This window comes from Terrapene carolina, unplaced genomic scaffold (assembly GCF_002925995.2).
Source record: "Terrapene carolina triunguis isolate 2854851 unplaced genomic scaffold, T_m_triunguis-2.0 Scaffold113, whole genome shotgun sequence".
NCBI lineage: Eukaryota > Metazoa > Chordata > Testudines > Emydidae > Terrapene > Terrapene triunguis.
The window spans coordinates 29,268,115-29,286,757 of record NW_020664464.1 but is presented as its reverse complement, the minus strand read 5'-3'; the positions used below and the strand labels follow the sequence as shown (position 1 = coordinate 29,286,757).

At 42.7% G+C, this 18,643-nt stretch overlaps 1 protein-coding gene across 1 annotated transcript in view; it reads right to left on the bottom strand.

Moving 5' to 3' along the window:
• Nucleotides 1-16,662: 16,662 nt before the first annotated feature.
• ALDH7A1 (aldehyde dehydrogenase 7 family member A1) overlaps nucleotides 16,663-18,643 on the bottom strand; it is a 25,828-nt gene continuing 23,847 nt past the window's right edge. Inside the window, exons 17-18 of the mRNA XM_024193376.2 lie at nucleotides 18,332-18,407; nucleotides 16,663-17,172 (exon numbers count right to left, since the gene is read on the bottom strand). Coding sequence (XP_024049144.1) covers nucleotides 17,118-17,172; nucleotides 18,332-18,407 — 131 coding nt within the window. The 3' untranslated portion in view covers nucleotides 16,663-17,117. The remainder of the gene's footprint in view (nucleotides 17,173-18,331; nucleotides 18,408-18,643) is intronic.

Here is an 18,643-nt window from a genome sequence, read left to right as displayed (position 1 = left end):
TGACCAGGTTCTAGGCTGTTTTAGGAGGGGTTGCTCTCAATCTCTCCTGTTGAAGCTGGTCCACTTTGTGGACCTACCTACACATTCATTGGCCCAAAGAGAGAGAGAGAGCACAAGAGAATGACTCTATAGCCTGGTGATGATTATGAAGCACTCACCTGGGAGGGGGCAGTGCTGAGTTCAAGTCCTTGCTCCATGGAATGGATTTAAGCTGGGGTTTCCCACATCTCATGCAAATATCCTAACCCCTGGGCTAAAAGTTAAAATGTGGGGAACAAATTGTCTTATTTTGCTGGCCTGCGATAAGTTTTTTCCAGGAAGAACTAATTGGGTCAAATTCACATAAAGTTTCAGGTCAACTGAGACTGCATGTTTTGGCAAATTAACTATGTGTTCAAAAAAAAATTCATAATCTAGATCTCTAAGGGCCAAATGTTGCCTTTGGATGTGCCCACATGCCTCCTATTTAATTCAAAGAGAGCCCTGTAAGCAGAGCCCAGGATGGAGAAAAGACTATCCCAGTCTGTGTTCAAATACATCTAAACAGTATTCCAAAACCTGGTGTCTTTTAAACCTTGTGGAGACTATACAGAGCTGCTTATGTAACTCTATCCAACTGAGGAGCTGACTTTGAATTTGCAGAGGGTATGAATTAAAAGCAATTCTTGAAATTACAAAGCACAGAAAAGATGTCTCAGAAGCAGGGTCAACTGATTTTATTTTGATGACAACACCAAATAGTTCCACCTATTAACAGTAAGTGGGATGGGGAGGGGTTTCTCTGTGTGTGTGTGTGTGTGTGAGAGAGAGAATTTTCAACAAAAACAATAAAATGTCAAATTTTCATCACATTCCTTCTACATTTGAGAGGGGACAGGTTGTAGCACAATTGTTTCGAGTATGTACTCAGGCCACAGCCCAAACCACTGCCAATACTGCTGTGTATGTTGTTATTTTTAGGCATGTCTATGGCTACTTGACCTAGGAATTACACTTTCCAGCTGCTGGGTAGACATACCCTTACTGCTAAGATTTCTTAGTCAGCTGATAATCTCTAGATGAACCTTTAGTTCAGCACTGTTATTAGTTTATCACCTGACTGGATTAGCTGCAGTTACTGGTAACCTGCTGCACTTAAGAGCATTGAGAGTTTGAAGTTATTAAGGAGGAATAGCCTGCAATAAAGATAATGAAAGAAGGATGGCTATTTATAAGTGAAACTGAAGCAAACACACTGGGCCTTTTATCACTCTGTCATATGCTTTTTATAAATAACATAACAATGATGTCTTTATTTGGAAGGATTTCACCAGCTACACATTAATTGCAGTTTGCCAGGTGAGAAATAGCTGAACCCTTATTTAACACTCTTAATTTGCTAGCATACATAGAACGGCTAATCTTACTTATTGCCTCTGAAATTTGTGTCTTGAAATCAGTGAGCTCCTCCCTAATTCCTGCTGGCTGCTATACCAGTAGCAGAAATTTTATAATGCAGGGAAGACAGAACTTTGATAAAATCAGGGTTTCACAAAATTGTGGGACTAGATGATAGCCTATTAGTAGGTTGCTTACTAACAACCTCCCTCCCCACTCCTGCAAACCTCCTGTTACTAAAAAAAGAGGCAAAAGCTTAACTAAATAGCTAGATCATACCTGGTGCGCTCTGAAGTGCTCCAAATTCTAGCTTAGGAAGACCACCAGAGAAGAGGTTTTAAAGATGTGACACCACTACCTTCCACTGAGCTTGCCCTGCCATGGAGAGTTTATTCCTATATATCATGGAAAGAACAAGGAGCTACTACAAGATGTCATATAGCCTATAGGTATCTCCTCCCAAGGTGTAGCTATGCACATCTCTCCCACCTATGCATCTCACTTTTTCTATTCTCTCTCTCTCTCTCTTTCCCAGAACAACTTTCACTTAATATGCAGGTACTGTACCTACTTAAGTAACAATAGCAAAACAAAATCAACAATGGTGTGCATAATCATCTTGTGTATTGTGTTTAATGGCAGTTATCTTTTTCCTATGTACATGACACTTTGTCTTCCACAGTGTTGAATTGATCTGGTTACTGGTCACATACTCATTGATTTCAGAGACATTTAAAAACCCACGCTTGTTGGTCAGACAGGAAGCCCTGTGAAAGGCCGTCCCTCAGTTACTCAAGTCATGACGAAATGGAAGTGTCCATATTAAACTCCATTAGTTGTTTATAAACAAGTTTCCTGGTCTTTGGCAATGTAGGTAGCATGGAAATAGGACTGTAGACTGAAGGGGCCCTTCAATTGCATTCATACATAATGATACTGATGAGGTAATTTTCCATTGAGAAGGCACTTTACCAGGGCTTAGTCGCAGATTAGAGAGCAATCATTTGGATGTGCTGCCAAGTGCAAAATTAAAAACTAGCTCTTATCTATACATCTGCAGATAGTAGTAAGTGTTCTTTCCAAAGTAAAGAATTAACCCGTGGCTTAACCACTTCATTACAACCTCACATGCTGTACCTGGTTCCTGGTATATGGTGCAAAACACAGCTCTGGAACTGTTCCACCAGCATGGCAGTGCCCATGACTTTGAAGGGCTGTGCTAATCCTCCAATGTGATCTCATTCTGCTTCAGTACAAAAGCTGCAGCTGAGGCAAGCCGTGAAGGGAAGTTCATACAGGGAAGTCACTCTGTACCAATGTTTAATTCCAACACGTAAGTGGTGAACTCTTGACTTTTTCTCATAGAATGCAGTTTGTGACATGGGCTTATGATTCTCATGTGAACAACTACATCTAAAACAATCACTACATGGTATCCAGCTCGAAACAGAGCACAGTACTGACAAGTTACACAAATTTTAAGACGAAACCTACTGCTGATCCTTGTAGTACTCCACTAGACACCTTTCTCAACAGATACTTTACTATTTATCATTACCCCTTGTGTTCACCCTTTACCCAGTTTACTGATCTACATGCCAGTGTTCCCATGCCATCCAATTTGAATTACTTTAAGTGGGATTTCATCAAATGCTTTACTGACATTAAAATATTAAATCTACTGTCTCCCCTTCATTAACTAATTTACTAATTCTATCAAAAAAGCTATCCAGTTAGCTGGCTGAGGTTTGGTGTTTATAAACCCATGCTGCTTTACACCTGTGGTTCTTTTAAGGCTTGTCTGCATGGGGAAAATAGCTATGATAGTCAACTTCCCCATGCAGATAAGCCCTTATTCTCTGAGTGCTCAAAAAGGGTGGCGGGAGTTTTACCACATCAGCTGATATTTGGTAACGTCTTCATGTAGACAATATAGTTTGTCATTTTCTTGAGTGTTAGTCAGTTGAGGTACACAGTAGGGGAGAGGCTAGATTTACCTGAAAGAGATAACATGTGAACACTACCCTGGCCTTGTCTTCACTAGGATTTTATTTTGTGTTAGCTAACAGGTGTTAGCCTCCACACATACACACTACCTTTTTCTTAGTGAAGAAATGGCCTAAGGTTGAAATCATGGCCCTATTACAGTCAATGGGAGTTTTGTCATTGACTTCAACAGTGCCCAGGATTTCACCCTAAAAGATCAGAAAAGTGATACCAAATACACTATTGGGGTAAGCAAATCCAGCTCCACTCAAGTCCTCATTTCTGCCAGCATTGCTCTTCAACCTTTTCCTCAAAATGTGTTCTATTATGTTGGTCGAAATAGAAGTTAAACTTATGGGAAAGTAATTGCCAGAATTGCTCTTATGTCTTCTATTGAAAACCAAGCCTACGTTTGCTTCACCAAATCTTTTGGTATCGCCTCAGATGACTTTTTTTTTTCTTCAGAAACAATTCTCAGTAGTCTTTAATCATGATGCATAGTTTATTTGTAGGTTTTCTAAGTATTCAAGTGGTAGAACACAGATACTATTAAATAGGGGAGGCTCAAAAATGTGAACTACATCTTCATAAAAAGTATGTCTCTCCTCCCGTTCACAATTACACAAACCACTTCTTTTCCCATTTGCAATCCCATAACATCTCTTTGGAACCATAGGATGGTTATGTTAGCTAAAAACACATTAAATGCATTCTGATCTTTTAATGTCATGCAATAAATGAAAACAAGACATTCAGCATAATTTGGCCAGCCACTTTTTACAGACCTCTTATAGTAACTGCTGTATTAGACTATTCTCGCCTATCCTCTGTTATTTGTATTAACTGTGGAACTATTCAAACACAGCCTCTAGCAAGTGGAAACTATTCAGAAAGTTTTGGCACAGCAAATTAAAAAAAAAACTGCTCTGCAATTATTCTTTTTTGTTCCCTATTAATTATAGAACTTCATTCCATGTAGAAAAAATGGAGATATTTAATCATTTCAGACTGATTTCTGGTAGTACTGAGCTCTAAAATCATGCTGCCGACACAACTCTGCTCATTACTCTTCTATTGTTCATAGTCCAGGAATCAGGCTCTCATAATATGTCATACTGAGGATCACACTGAATAATGTTTTGTTTTTGTTTTTTCACAAGAGGGAAGACCTTGTGTTATTGCCTCTCACCATCAGAAACCACATTAAAACACTGACCACAGCCCTTTAATATCTAAATCTGAAGAATGTCTGCCATAACAAGTATAATATTAGCATCGTTTTATGAATATGTGAGGTTAAGAACAGTATTGTGTTCTTCCATCTGAAACCATGATCACATTCTCAACACTCCCTAGTTGATGGCTTTGGCCATTGTGAGTGACTAGTTATTAATTTGTCCATTTAACACTAAGCAGAGTACTTTGATCATTCTCTCATCTTTGACTGACTCTATTTACCTGTTGTCTTTTTTTTCTCCCCTTCAGTTTTTCATCACTCAGTTCCTATTTCTTGAATTAGCTATTAGCATATCCTGAATTTTCTTTGGTGAGGAGGAGAGATTTGCTTCTGGGTTCCTTGGTATAATTTTTTTTTTTTTTTTTTGTTAGCAGTAGAGGAGTTTTGCTTCTATCCCCCAAATGTACTTTTAAAACGTATCTTGAACGTAAAAAGGTTAAAACACAGAATATAAAGTTCACTACTATAAAAACAGACTTCCATCAGCTCCCTCTATAATAAAACAACTTAAATATACATTACACCCTTTTCACTTTATATGGATTTTGTTGTGGTTCATACCTGTGCCTGCTTGACTTTACATGTGGACAGACACATGGAGGGTGTGAAATGTGCATGTTATTCTGCAGATTCAGTTGCACTGCTTATGCCCCAGGACTAGCTCACTATTACATGTTTCTCTTTGGGCTTCCACAGCCACAAGTGCAAACCACATGAGAACAAGAGGGACCTGTCTCTTTCACTCATTTGAACTTAAAGCCTGGCAACTTCAGTTCCTTTTTAAGGAATAAACTTGTACACAAGTTAACAACCATGCTGGAGTTACATGTCATTAGGCTAATGTTCTGTTTAACTATGGTTATCAATCATACTGTGATTAAAACCCTTTTGTGCTTAGTAAAGCATGTGAGGCAAAAGCATTGGCATGTTTTAAAGTGTGCTGGGGGGGGGGGAGGAGAGAAGAGGGAAAAGAAAATGGATCTTTGTGAATTACTAACAGAACCACTGTGTTTGTCCACTGCAGCCACAGCTGTGATCAGTCCAGTCCAAACATCCAATCTGATCAACAAAACAATTAGAAAGCTCACTATGGGAGGGGGGGGAAAAAGTGATAGTGTAACTGTGACAAGTCCTCTGCTCACCCCTCTTCCTAGGACCCACTGGCTGCCCCCAACAAAGCTCAGAGAGGCTTCTAGTTATGCAGCACCCATGACTTTATTTACACATCGTTCTCCCACCACCAGTGTTATGCTATGTATAGAGTTTGCAAGCCTGATAATCTCCTCTCCTAAACAGAGTCTGCCCTCAGCCTGGAGACTAACCTTCCCTTAACTATTTCCCCCCTCTTCTGGCTGCCAGCCAGCTTTTATAGCCCTTGAATCCTCACGCCCGCAGGTGCAGCCAATTCTAAAGGCCAGGCACCAGGCTTCTCCCCAACCCCAATCTATTTCCCCTGATTGGGGCTGGCTGAACAGGGGATAATTAGGTGTCTTTGCACCAGCACCCTGCTACAGTAACACAGACAGACCCCGCTCATAACGGGCAGGATCAAACAGGGGACCTCTGGAGCTTAGTGCATGAGCCTCTACCGCATGAGCTAAAAACCAGCTGGCTGTTAGCTAAGGCTGTAGAGCAAACTCATTAATCTCTCGCTCTAAATGGTGTTGGTGCCACTACATGGGACAGAATACCACACCCAGGAGGTGTGTGGATTACAATAGCAAACTGGATTCACTAACCAATCTATGACCTGGATGTAGTCAGCTAGACCAGACTTCCTGTACTGTGATGGAGGAAAAGAAAGCCTCTTCACTTCATGCCTGCTATAGGACAAAATGTGTGCAAAGTATTGTTAAAAATACACAACAAGACAAAAAACCCTACTGTGCCAAAGGTCTCCAACTGCATAAAGCCTGATACCCCACTACCTTGTGCCCAGGGCCATAACTAGGGAGGGGCGAGGGAGGCAGCTGCCCAGGGCACAGAGCCAGCGGGGGCAGGGGGTGCAAAACTGGGACTGTGCAGGATCCGGCTCAGCAGCATGGGCCAGAGACCATGGGTGTAGTTTTGGGGGCATTGGCCGCCCGCCCCCGAACAGAGGCCCTGCCCAGGACTGGAGTGGCTGGTCCAGAGCTGCTTCTCAATGCCTCTGCAGCTGGACACCGCCTCCTGGGTCCTAGTGCCGCTCGTCTTCCCCTTCTACATGTGTTGAGCACCCTATATGGCCTACATCCTGTTTTCTGTACAAAGGTGAGTGTCGGGGGGGGGGGGAGGACAGAGCAAGGGGGAAGAGGGGTGATGTGGGAGGAAGAGGAAGTGGGGAAAGAAGGGGGATGGGATAGGGCAAGGAAAGAGAAGGGGATAGGGGAATGGGGCAGGGACAGGGGCATGTGGGAGTGGGGGGAGAGGGAGGGAGCAGAGAATAGTGGGGAGAGGAAAGGGGGTGGGGAGAGGGAAGGGATGGGGCAGGGCGAAAGGGGGATGGTATGGGGAAGCGAAGGGGAATTGGGGGAAGTGGGAGCCCTGCATGCAGTTTTCCCTCAGCAGCAGCTGGGGCTCCCCCAATAAGCTGGCCCATCCTCCCGCTCCCAGCACTGGCAGCCCACCTCCAGTGGGTACCCGCTCCAGTGCCCTCCAAAAACCCGTTCCAGTACCCCCCCAAACGCCCCCTCCAGCTCCCTCTCCCCCTGGCAGTGTCCTCTATTTGGGAACTTAAATATAGTAACCCTAGGGATCTCTCCATTCTCATGGCCTTGGTTTCCGGAGCTGGCGGGAGCAAGTCCTGGGCTGGGCACTGTGCTGGTGTGGCCGAGGTCAGAGCTTGGGCTCTGTGTGACTGCGAGCCCGGCAGCCATGGGGTGGGGCAGGGCAGCCAACAGGAGCAAGGGCGATTCCGCTCTGCATACAGCAAGTGTGGGGAGAGTGACCCAGCTGCAATGGCAGGTCCCCAGGAGGTGAGGGGGTGTGACCAGGCTGCTGAGAGGCAGGTGGGATGAGTACTGCATGGAGCACCTCTGGGAGCATCCCATGGCAGCCACAGATAGGGGACGGCTCCCAGGGGCATCACTGGCCAGCACCGAGCTCCTTTGGGGCACAGACAAGAGTGTGTCAGGGGCACAGCTTGGAGCTATGCCACGTGCCATGCCTGGGGAGCATCCGGCTGTGCAGAGGTGGCCTGGTTTGGGAAGCAGGGCAGGGAGGGCTGCCGGGCAGGCAGCCAGCCAGCACCCCGGCTTCCACAGCGTGGAAAGCCAGGGGCCCCAGCAGACCAGGTGGCTCCCACCAGCTTCCAGTCTGCCAGCTCCTGGCAGTTGACTGTTTTCAAACTGTGGGGTGCAGCCCACTAGGAAGGCGCACCCCACACTTTGAAAACCTCTGTGCTAAATGGAAGGCAGAAATCGCATCGCTTCTAGTGGTGTAAATATGATAGCTCACCTCAGGCATTAAAATGCTTAGTTGCAGCTCTGGCTGTGCCACAAAATCACATACACCTGGGCAAAGTGGGTATAAAATGCTATTATGAGTTGGTGTGAGTGGAGAATTCTGGCTCAGGGAACATATACCCTTTGCAATTGTATAAGTGACTGCACGAGATAAGGCATAGTGAGAAAATCAGGCCCACTGCACATGGCGATTCCTTGGGAAAAATGAAATTAATACTTTTGCAGCCAAATTCTACAAGGGTCATTGATGGAAAGGTTAAATGCTGCTGGGCACTAAGGTTCCTAATGCTATCAGCAAGGAAGAAATTCATTCATGATTGTGTAGGTGATTTCAGAGGAAAAAGAACAAGAGCATTTCATTTTGCACAACAGTCTGAATAACACTGGGCAATTCAAGGGCTAGTAAATGAGAACAGAGTGGCTGATCCAGGAATTTAATAGGAATAAGACATACCAAGTAGTACATTTATTGGGGATCATTGCACTTTTCAGATGGCTAAAGCCACTTGCCTGTGTCTTATAACACCACCTAAACTGAGCAATACTTGCCTGGAAACCAGACATGTTAATATCTATTATTGCTACACTGTCCTAAGTGTCCATGGCTTCTGGTGTTTGGCTGCTCTCTGTGTATGGGTTGCATAGCCGGGCCATAGGCCCCTAGGTAAGTAGCTGAGACAGATCCATTTGTTGGTCCCTTGGTAAAGGATGTGAGGCTCTAATCCTTGGAGCTTTGATCAATTCCACTCTTTGAAGTCTCTGAATGGCTAGTCACTCCCTGGTACTGAGCTGAGCTGAGCTAAGCAGGGAGACTTGGTATAAAAGTTATTTGCTAGGCAAACTAGAGAGTTGTGAACAGAGGCAGCTAACAGGAGAATTTCAGAGGGAGTGAGAGAGGCTCTCCTAGGTTCAGCTGTATGAGTGATTTCAAGATGGCCAGCGATGGAACAATCAAGAAGAATTGGAATTGTTCATTTGTGTGCATAAATTTGCTCTAGTTGGTATTTCTGAAACCTGGTGGGATGAGTCCCATGACTGGAATGTTAAAATAAATGGCTATATAACCTATTTAAGAAGGCTGGAGTGGGCAAAAGGGGAGGGGAAGTGGTACTGTGTGTCAAAAATGGCATTACCTGTTTCAAAGTCACAGCTAACTCAGAAGAAAATGATCTTGAAAGTTTATGGATCAGTGTCCTAACAGATAAAGCACACAATGGTGTAGTGTTCTGGGGTGCAGTCCAGACTAGTGAGAGGTTGTGTCACCACCCGCCCTATAATCCTGGGTGCTTTAAATGCTCTGCTGCTGTGGCTCACAGCCTGGACACTAACAGTCAGCTGACAAGCATGAAAGCCCCTGAGTGTGTGCTGTGCAGCCCGGATTCAGCACTCTGATCCCAGTAACCTGCCTACAACACAAACAGTCCCACTCTAGTCTCTATCACCCACTCATTTTATGCAAGATGACCCCAAACACACTCTCCATCCTGAATGTCCCCAAAACTATCTGCCTGGAAGTGTTCTGCCCTCTCCTGGTACACCTACAGAAGTTAGTAAGTTTGCTGTTCCCTTTTAAGAAACAGTACATAAGCAACTTACCACTTTACTGGAGTGAACAAACACTCTGTTCTAATCACAAACATTTGATAATGGGCACTTCAGTCTAGCAGAGCAAGGTATAAACACAGTCTAATGACTGAAAGTTGAAGCTAGACAAATTCAGACCGGAAAGAAGGTGTAAACTTTTAAAAGTAAGAGTAATTAACTATTTAGGAAAGGTCATGGTAGATTCTCCATCACTGACAATTTTTAAATCAAGATTGGATGTTTTTCTAAAAGAGGTGCTCGAAGAATCATTTTGGGGAAATTGCATGGTCAGCATTATACAGGAGGTCAGACTAGATGATCAAAATGGTCCCTTCTGGTGCCTTGGAATCTATGAGCGTTTAAAACAAAGGTAGGTATAACAGTTGCTGTCAACAAGGTATTTCAGTCTATAGGACTTCCGAAAAATGTGCTGATGGAATTGAGGCCTGGTCCTATGTAAGGACTTGTCTACTGGGTGTGCTAGTGTGCACTAGTTGGGGCACAAATTGTAATGTGCACCAGCATATTGTGCACTAACTGTACACATAGACCCTGCTGGTGTAACGCCGACAGACCCCGGTTGTCGGTGGGCAGGATCAAACCTGGGGCCTCTGGAGCTTAGTGCATGAACCTCTACCGCATGAGCTAAAAGCCAACCAGCAGACTCATTTTATATCTCTCTCTAAGTGGTCTCGGTGCCACTAGATGGGACAGAACACCACAACCCGGAGGTATGTGGGTTACACTGGCACACACTAGAAGCTCCCCAGTAAGAACTGATATAATGCAGTTTTATAATGAGACTATGTCAAGGTGTGCTAGGGAACTTTTAGTATGCGCCAGCTGGCTGCAAATCACCCAGTGCCTGCCCAGTGTGTTGCACACTAACTAACGCATGGTGTAGACAAGGCCTGAATCTACACCAGAATTCCCCTTAACTATAGTAGAAGCTGCCTCAGGTCCGTTGTCATCAGGGATAAAAAGTAGTACTGTGACTTCCTGGTGGTTTAACCTGACATTCTGATGAAGCAGCTGCTTCTCTAGTGGTTAAATCATACAGCCTGAAGGCAGGAAATGTATGTTCTATTTCCTGTTCAACTCATACTTTAAGGGCAAGTTGCTTAAGATTTGCAAAATTATTAGGGCCCCACTTGCCAATTTCATAACCCAGTTACAAAAAATGGAGAAATAAGTTAATGTTCAGATGTAAGCATGAATCTTTCACCATAGGTAACAGATAATTGTGCAATTTAAAAAAGAAGAGACTTTTGCAAAACAAATACACGTAACCCATGTACCCGTCCTTTTGTTGGAACAGTCCATATCGAATAGACAGAGCTAAGCCCTCAGTTTAATCTATTTGTTTTTCTTTAAGGAGCTGGTGATGAGCAACTGGAATAGCAAATAACATAATCAGCATGCAAACTGGAGTATTTAAGCAAATATTGGCTAGTATAAGGTTAGCAAATGTACAGCTGTAGCCAGGTTTGAAATACATGGATTATTACATCAGAGTTGACAAAAAACACAGAGCAAACTTACACAAGCCATGAGCTAAGAGATATTGCAGTCATTTTTCTTGTAAAGGTCAGAACACATCTCAAAAAAGGAATGATTCACTCTGTCCCAAGTCCTCCCATTCTTTCACCATCACAGTAGATAGTTCCACAATCTTGCCCACTCCCCAGAGTTGCAACCTACTTGTCATGCTTGATGTCTCTCTGTCCTGTACCATCATTTTCACGCATTTGCTAAATCTTGTCATTTCTTCCTTTTCAACAGACCCAAAATCCATCCCATCCCTTCCATTCCTGCTGCCATGTCCACATCTTGATAATCTCCCACCTGCCCTACTGTAACCTCCTCCACTGTAGCCTTCCTAACATACCCTTCGATTTATCTAAAATACTGCTGCCAAACTCATCTTTCTCGTATACCACTATGACCACATCCCTCGTTTATCATTTCCTCCCTATCAGTTTCAGTTTCCTCATCCTCACTTTCAAGGCTCTGCCCTTGCCTGTATCTCTTCACTCTTGTGTTTGGACCCCAAACTTTACCAATCCACCTCCCTCCATGTCACCTTTTCCGATTCTCCTGTAATTCGCTCCTGCCTTCTTTATGCTGCTTCCTGTGATGGAATGGCCTCCCTGATCACGTATGCCATGCACCTTCCTTCTTCACATAACCTTAATCTACATATTTCTTCCTCTATCCTACTGCCTATTATCTGCCTTAGAGCCCTCACATGTTGTGATCACTTTCAGAGGAGGGATCATGAGTTTACTCACTCAGAGTTGGCATTGTGAACCCTTTTTTCACGCTAGCGACAGGGCCGGCTCTAGCGTTTTTGCCGCCCCCAAGCATACACACACACACACACACACACACACAAAAAGCCACGATCGCGATCGGCGGCAATTCGGCGGCAGGTCCTTCGCTCCCAGAGGGAGTGACGGCCCCACCGCCGAATTGCCGCCGAACGGCCGGACATGCCGCCCTCCTCTTCATTGGCTGCCCCAGGCACCTGCTTGCTACGCTGGTGCCTGGAGCTGGCCCTGGCTAGCGAGTACTTCCATGAGTAGTCCCACAGGCTCCAATGAGATTATTTGAGTAAGCAAGGGGTTCACAATCTGGGCCTATGTTAAGTGCTATGCACACTTATGGCACTATATGTAAATATTGTTTAATAATAAAAGATAGTGCTGGGAACCTGGAAGTGTTCACTCTTTGGAATCAAGATTGCAATAGTTAATCAATGGTCCATGAAAAATAAGTGTTGCATCAGTAAGGAGGAAGCCTGCTCTAAATTAGAACTAAAGTTCAAGACAATGCAATGCAATGATATCCTCAGACACTTTCCATTTACATTTGACACCTATTGTGCCCAGAACATTGTATCATTATAGCCTAGTCTAAATCACATGTTGACAATTGGTCTATTAGCGGCTTGGGGGTTTTGTTTTTTAAACCTCAAGGTGAAAACCTGAAAACTCAAGAATGGTTTGGGAATTAAACATAGGCCATAGAGGCAAGAGAACTTTATTCTTGGCTCTCTGTCTCCGAATGTGATCTTGGCAAGTTACTTAACCTTTTTGCCTTCACTTCACCATCTGTAAAACTGGGATAATAATGCTTCCCTACCTCAATTAAATGGCAAAGCTAAATTCATTACAGTTCGCAAAGGAATTTGAGATCCCTGGATAGAAGATGTTATGGGAGTGTAAATTATTATTACCAACTTACAGAGGTGGTATAAAACTTGCATTCCTGGAAAAGTATTCCTTCCTCTATGGTACAGGAGTGGAACTTTCTCAGTTTCCATTCCACACAGAAGAGCGCTCAACCCAATTTGGGGGATTCTTGCACTGAAAAAGGGACAAAAAAACCTCAAACAAATAGAAGTAAAGCATTGAATAAGGTATTTAATTTGGTTTGCCCCTTTCCATGGAAGATGGGTGCTTGAGTGCAATTAAACTGAAACAGTATTTTCATCTTTGACTTTATTTTTATTTTTTTTTGAGCTAATGTTTTATATAAGAATGGCATTAATCAACTGAGGCTTAAGCAGAGTGAAGTAGCTGTAATTATCAGCTAAAGAAGTAATGTTCCCAGCTGTGCAGAATGTAAAAGGCACTCATAAAAGTAGAGGCTGGTGTTTTTACCCATCTGCCTAATGAATGCAAAGGCTGTTCCACAGTGTGACCTCATGCTTCAGAAGGAGAACTTAAAAACCAAATGCACTCTGCTGCTATTTAGCAGGTCTTGTTCTGACCAACAGTGCCACCTAGAGGACAATAAAGTGAAGATTAAGTCCACACAGCTCACTGTACAAGTGTTTTTCCCCTTACTCCAAAAGATTGGAAATTGTCCATGTTACATGGTGGGTGGGCGAGTTCACTCTCTTCCTCCCATTACCACCTCGACCCCCACAAAATATTTAATGTAAAAATTATGCTATGGACAACTCAGTGTAAATTGTTTATATGGGTATCCACATTACCGATCACTTCCAAATTGAGGCCAGATGCCCAACACTGGAAAAAATATATTAGCAGCAGGTGGGAGTGGCAAACTAACTCAATTATTCAAAGACTGCATGCACCTGGAAGTTGAAAAACTAAGTTCAGCACAATTTTGCTGGTCAATAAAGAAACAGTCTCCTTTTCACTTCAAAAAATAATTTGCACTTTCACAGCTTCATTTATGCAAGATTTTATTGATACATGAACACTAGCCAAGCAGACCTCACTACACTTCGAGAACTATGTAAAGGATACTGCAAAGGTACTTGCAACCCACCTGCCTCGTGTAGAAATAACCTCTTGAACAACATCCTTTCCAATATATAAATCTTTAATAATTCATATCTCCCTTCTACCCCTTCCCCTGCACCCAGTCTGTTTTTGACATTAGCAGTACACATTTATGTAGTGTGTATCTAGTGAGCTACATTATGCAGGAGGAATGTGACATATGTTTCACAAGACAAGCTGGGCAAAGAGCTTTTGAGCATGACCATCAATTTAGGGACAGCTTCCATTGAAACTAATGCAAAGACTTCCACTGATTTCAATACAAGTTGATTGGTTTCTCATACAGTAGAGACAGTGGCATCAAATTAGAGTTCTGGTAACCACAAGGTTTTGAATCCCTATGACGTTCAACAGCAAAAACATAGATTTGTAAGAGGGATATCACAGAAAGAGTGGCATGATGTTATAATATATGCTGTAGGCAATTCTGAATTTGCTATTGTATTAGTACTAGAAGATGACTGCGAAGACTTTCAAGGTTGTTAATTTAGCATCGCAGGGCAGCTATTTGCAAAAATCCAACCTGAGACTCACTGTAAGCTAGTAGCATCCACTAGTTATTGAGCCTGAAAGCAATTCCGATGCCATCAGGCTGGTAGTTTACTCTCTTATTACAAACTGTGCTAGGATACAATGGAACATAATGGGAACAGCAATTCTTTCCCATGGATTTGTAGGTGATTTTTCATGATTAGTTGGTGACAGAAGCCACTGCTTATAAAAGAAAAGGCACTAGTAGAATGTATGTGTTTCATTGGCTACAAATAAAAATGCCCCCCCAAAAGGAAGGCGTTTGCAAGTGTCTTCTCTTCAAGGTCATTTCATAGTAAACGATACTGTACTAAGAAATTAATTATTGACCACATGTCGTAACATTTGCAATTAACTGATGTTTCACATTCAATAGTAAAGTTTATGAACCAACAGAAGCCGCCAACAGCAGTTGCATTATATGGCAAACTGCATTATGTAGCTCACTAGCAGCTCTAGAACATATATTTCATAAATATTCAAACTGGCTTTCTCAGGGTGCAACAATCAAATGACAGTTAATACAGTTTAGTCTGAACTTACTGACTTTTATTAATTCACCATATATACTGCTGCTATAGGCATCTAATCTATGGTACAAGTATCCATGCCAAAAACTTCCCCACCATCATTTACACCCTCCCCAGACCAGCTTCAATGAAAACCACTCTGGTGACCAAATCAGAGATGTCTAGTTACCCATTTTTACAGAGCTGCTAGAATCACCCAAGGGTAGCAGGAGTAGTCTAAGAATCTGATGAATGTGTTAAAATACAACCAGTCACACGGTGAAGGATTGAACTGTAATTCCAGATCAAATTCTAGCGACTACACTAACAACATGAGCTTTGATCTCATGATTTGTGAAATGAGCAAACCTCTAGATGGAATTATAGTCCCAATAATATGCAGGTGCTTGTTACTTATTCTCTATAAAGTAGATAAATGGTGGCAATAGTCAGCAGTAAACAAGGGTAGCTGCAGAGGTGCTCGAAACTGAGAATTTCCCTGAAGTCTCTGCAAGAACTGAGGAGCATCAAGAAGGGGGAAACAGTTTAATCATGTAATGACTAGTGATCCATCTGCTGCTGGGGGACTGGGTGTTCTAGTTTTGAATGTTTCAAGCGATGCACTTCTGTGTCTCTACGAAGACCATGTCCTATTTGAAATACCAGTCAGTTTACAATCAAAGGCTGGACATTCAAAAATGTTCAGCATTGGCCTAGGTCTGCTAAAATTCCCATTGACTTCTCTTGTAGCAGAGTCAGGTCAGCTTCCAGCTCTTTAGAAAGTGCCACCCAAAAGACTTCCCACGCTATGGAATTATCAAGTATTTTAAGTTAATAATCTATCCTTTGTTTTACATAAAAAATTATTACATGCTATGAAGAGACTGAGCTAGTGCTGCAAGAAGCAGGATTGTGACATTTGTAGTCAATCTCATGTGATAGCGCATGATTTATAGATCTATGTTGTGGCCCTGGGCTAAAGCCCAAACTGAACACATCAGCATGTTCTGCAATTATGGAACCCTCTGCATGGAGGTTTGGGGAGAAAACTAGCCTTCAGCACAGATTATATTATAACACTGACCAGATTACCACCAACCCAGTACCTGCTTGGCCCACGATCTGCTCAGCACAGGATTGGGAAAAGGGGACCATCTTAAAGCCACCTTTGCACCTCTTTGATTCTAGGTGTAGCTCCCAGCTGACCCCCTCAGGGTTGCTGTAATTTACCAGTGGCCATTATGGCTGTTGAGCATATCTGGAGTGCAATAGCACTGTGGCCACCCTGTTTCTCACCAACAAACCCGTCTTCCCTGGGGACTCCTCCTTTCCTAAGGATATTCCCCAGCACCAGATCTACGGCTTCTTTATGCTGATGGAGTGGCCCAAAAGGAACATAACACAAAGGACAATCTGGCCCCATGACTCAATCCCCAGTTGCCAACTGCAGCAGCCCAGAGTACAGGAGCAGGAACCATTTCCCATGATCTTATCTTCTATGTCCCAGTACAAGGGATGGGGTCCTCCTTGCTGACTGATAGCCAAGGAACATCAAATGGTCCATCCAGCCCCAGGGCACTTCTGATACTGAACTATCAGCAGGGAGAAAATGGGGCCAGTAAGTCGAAGAGTCCTAGCCCTAAGTCAGTCATGGGAAAAAAAGTCAGAAGCATCATGAGTCTCTGAAATGTGCTTTTATTTATACATTTAAGAGGGGATCAGCAGCCCCTGTACTAGGGACAAGGTATTGGTTAAACACTGAACATGCATTTCTGAAGCGTGGATCTAACAACCACACCCACAGCAAGGTCAGTGTTTGGACAAGGGCACAGAAATTCTGCTGACACTGCAGCACATAGAAAAGGCATTGTAAAATTCTGCAGGCCACTTTAATGCAATGCAAAACCCTTCCCTCAAACATCATGTAATTTACTTTTCAGAACTGAAATAAGAATTTGATACATTATCGAAATTGATGCAAAATATAACAATTGGCTTTCTGACACAGAAGTATTGTAGCTGCTGCGTTTATTTTGGTGCAGTATAGTTTCAGATCATTATCTCAGTCAAGGTTAGAAAGTGCATGGCTCTGAAATGTCAGGAGTTTTCAGGATACCCCCCTCTCACAAGGTTGTTATTGAAACTTGATTCCTTGAGCCAAAGGTAAATCCTTGCTGTAGTTGATTGTACTGAAAGAGAAACAAGAAGAATTTAGGAAATAGACTTGATCATTGAAATCAATTACAAGAACTGTTTCATGTATACAAGCCTTCCTTAACGCATTTGCCAGTTTGTTTTAAATTAAAAAGCATGGCGAAAAGTCATTTTTACCAATCTCTATAGTGTAGAAATTGGGCATCACAGGAGGATTGCATCCCCTTCCTAACTACCTCCTCTTCACCAGACTGAAGAGAAGATATAATCCTCCATGTTGCACCAACCAAGAGTGTTGTGGCAGACTGATGTCTTTCAAATTACTTCTACTACTGAAAGCAACTTCTGCTTCCTAGTCTATACTATGTGTAGGGTAACCAGCAACTGTGAAAAAACAGGACAGGGGTGGGGGGTAATAGGCTCCTATATAAGAAAAAGTCCCCAAAAATGGGACTGTCCCTTTAAAAACAGGACATCTGGTCACCCTAACTATGTGGCCCTCTGCATACAGAAACAAGGATGTTAGTTATTGGCATACAAATGGTTCAGGACAGGTGTTTGCTGCTGTGTGTCAATAGTCGCCCAGTAAAAATGGACATTCATAGAATGTAAGTATTTACCTATATACTTGCCACTGTCAGTAGTGGCCTTACTCTCTGTAGAGGCAACCTCACAGATTTCCTTACAAATCAGAGCAATTATATTTTACTCAGTCAAGTTCAAGATCAGGAAGATTGAAACGAATATATTTAAAAAGATAATTCCTTCTATAGATGTCAAGAGTTTCCCCTCTTTTCCAAAAAGGATGGGTATCTCGATTTTTGGCCTTGTATTGGATGTTTTTAATACCCTGCTTCCTTCTTGGATGAATATATCTCCTTCTTGTTCTTAAAAAAAGGGCAGATTATACCTGTAATTGGTTATCTCCTGCTCTGTAATAATGAACTATTTGTTACAAAAATCTGTTGGTCTCTGTAGCTCTTTGGGCAGTCTAGCCAATAGACCACTGACCAATCTCTGAGACTGCTACTAGCTAGGAAGTTCCAGTAGTGTCCACACTACCGCTAAGGGACTATTACTGCTGCTGTGGGAAGTTAGTTTGTAAATCTTCAGTTGCAAGAGATCAACTTTAGCAAGTTTACCTGTGCATTTTTACACTGATTTGTATATAAATTATGTAAGCATAGCTCTTACCAAGTGGACCTTCTCATGTACAGTTTCCATGAATCACTGCCAGATTCTCTTCCACCACCAGTGTGCTTTTCACCACCTTACCAAAAAAAAAAAAAAAAAAAAAAAAAAATTTATTTACACCATTGAGAGCTAGAAGCTCCTTTGTGGTTATTTTATGCTCCCACACTTCAACCAAAGTTATATTTGTACTGCGGGGAGGATGAGAGGTTTTTTTTTAAATAAGTTCAATTAAAACTCTCAGAAGTAAAAAAGCTCTTCTCCTTCTCCCACTTTACAAGAAAAACAGAGACCCACCTCCACATACTCAGGTTG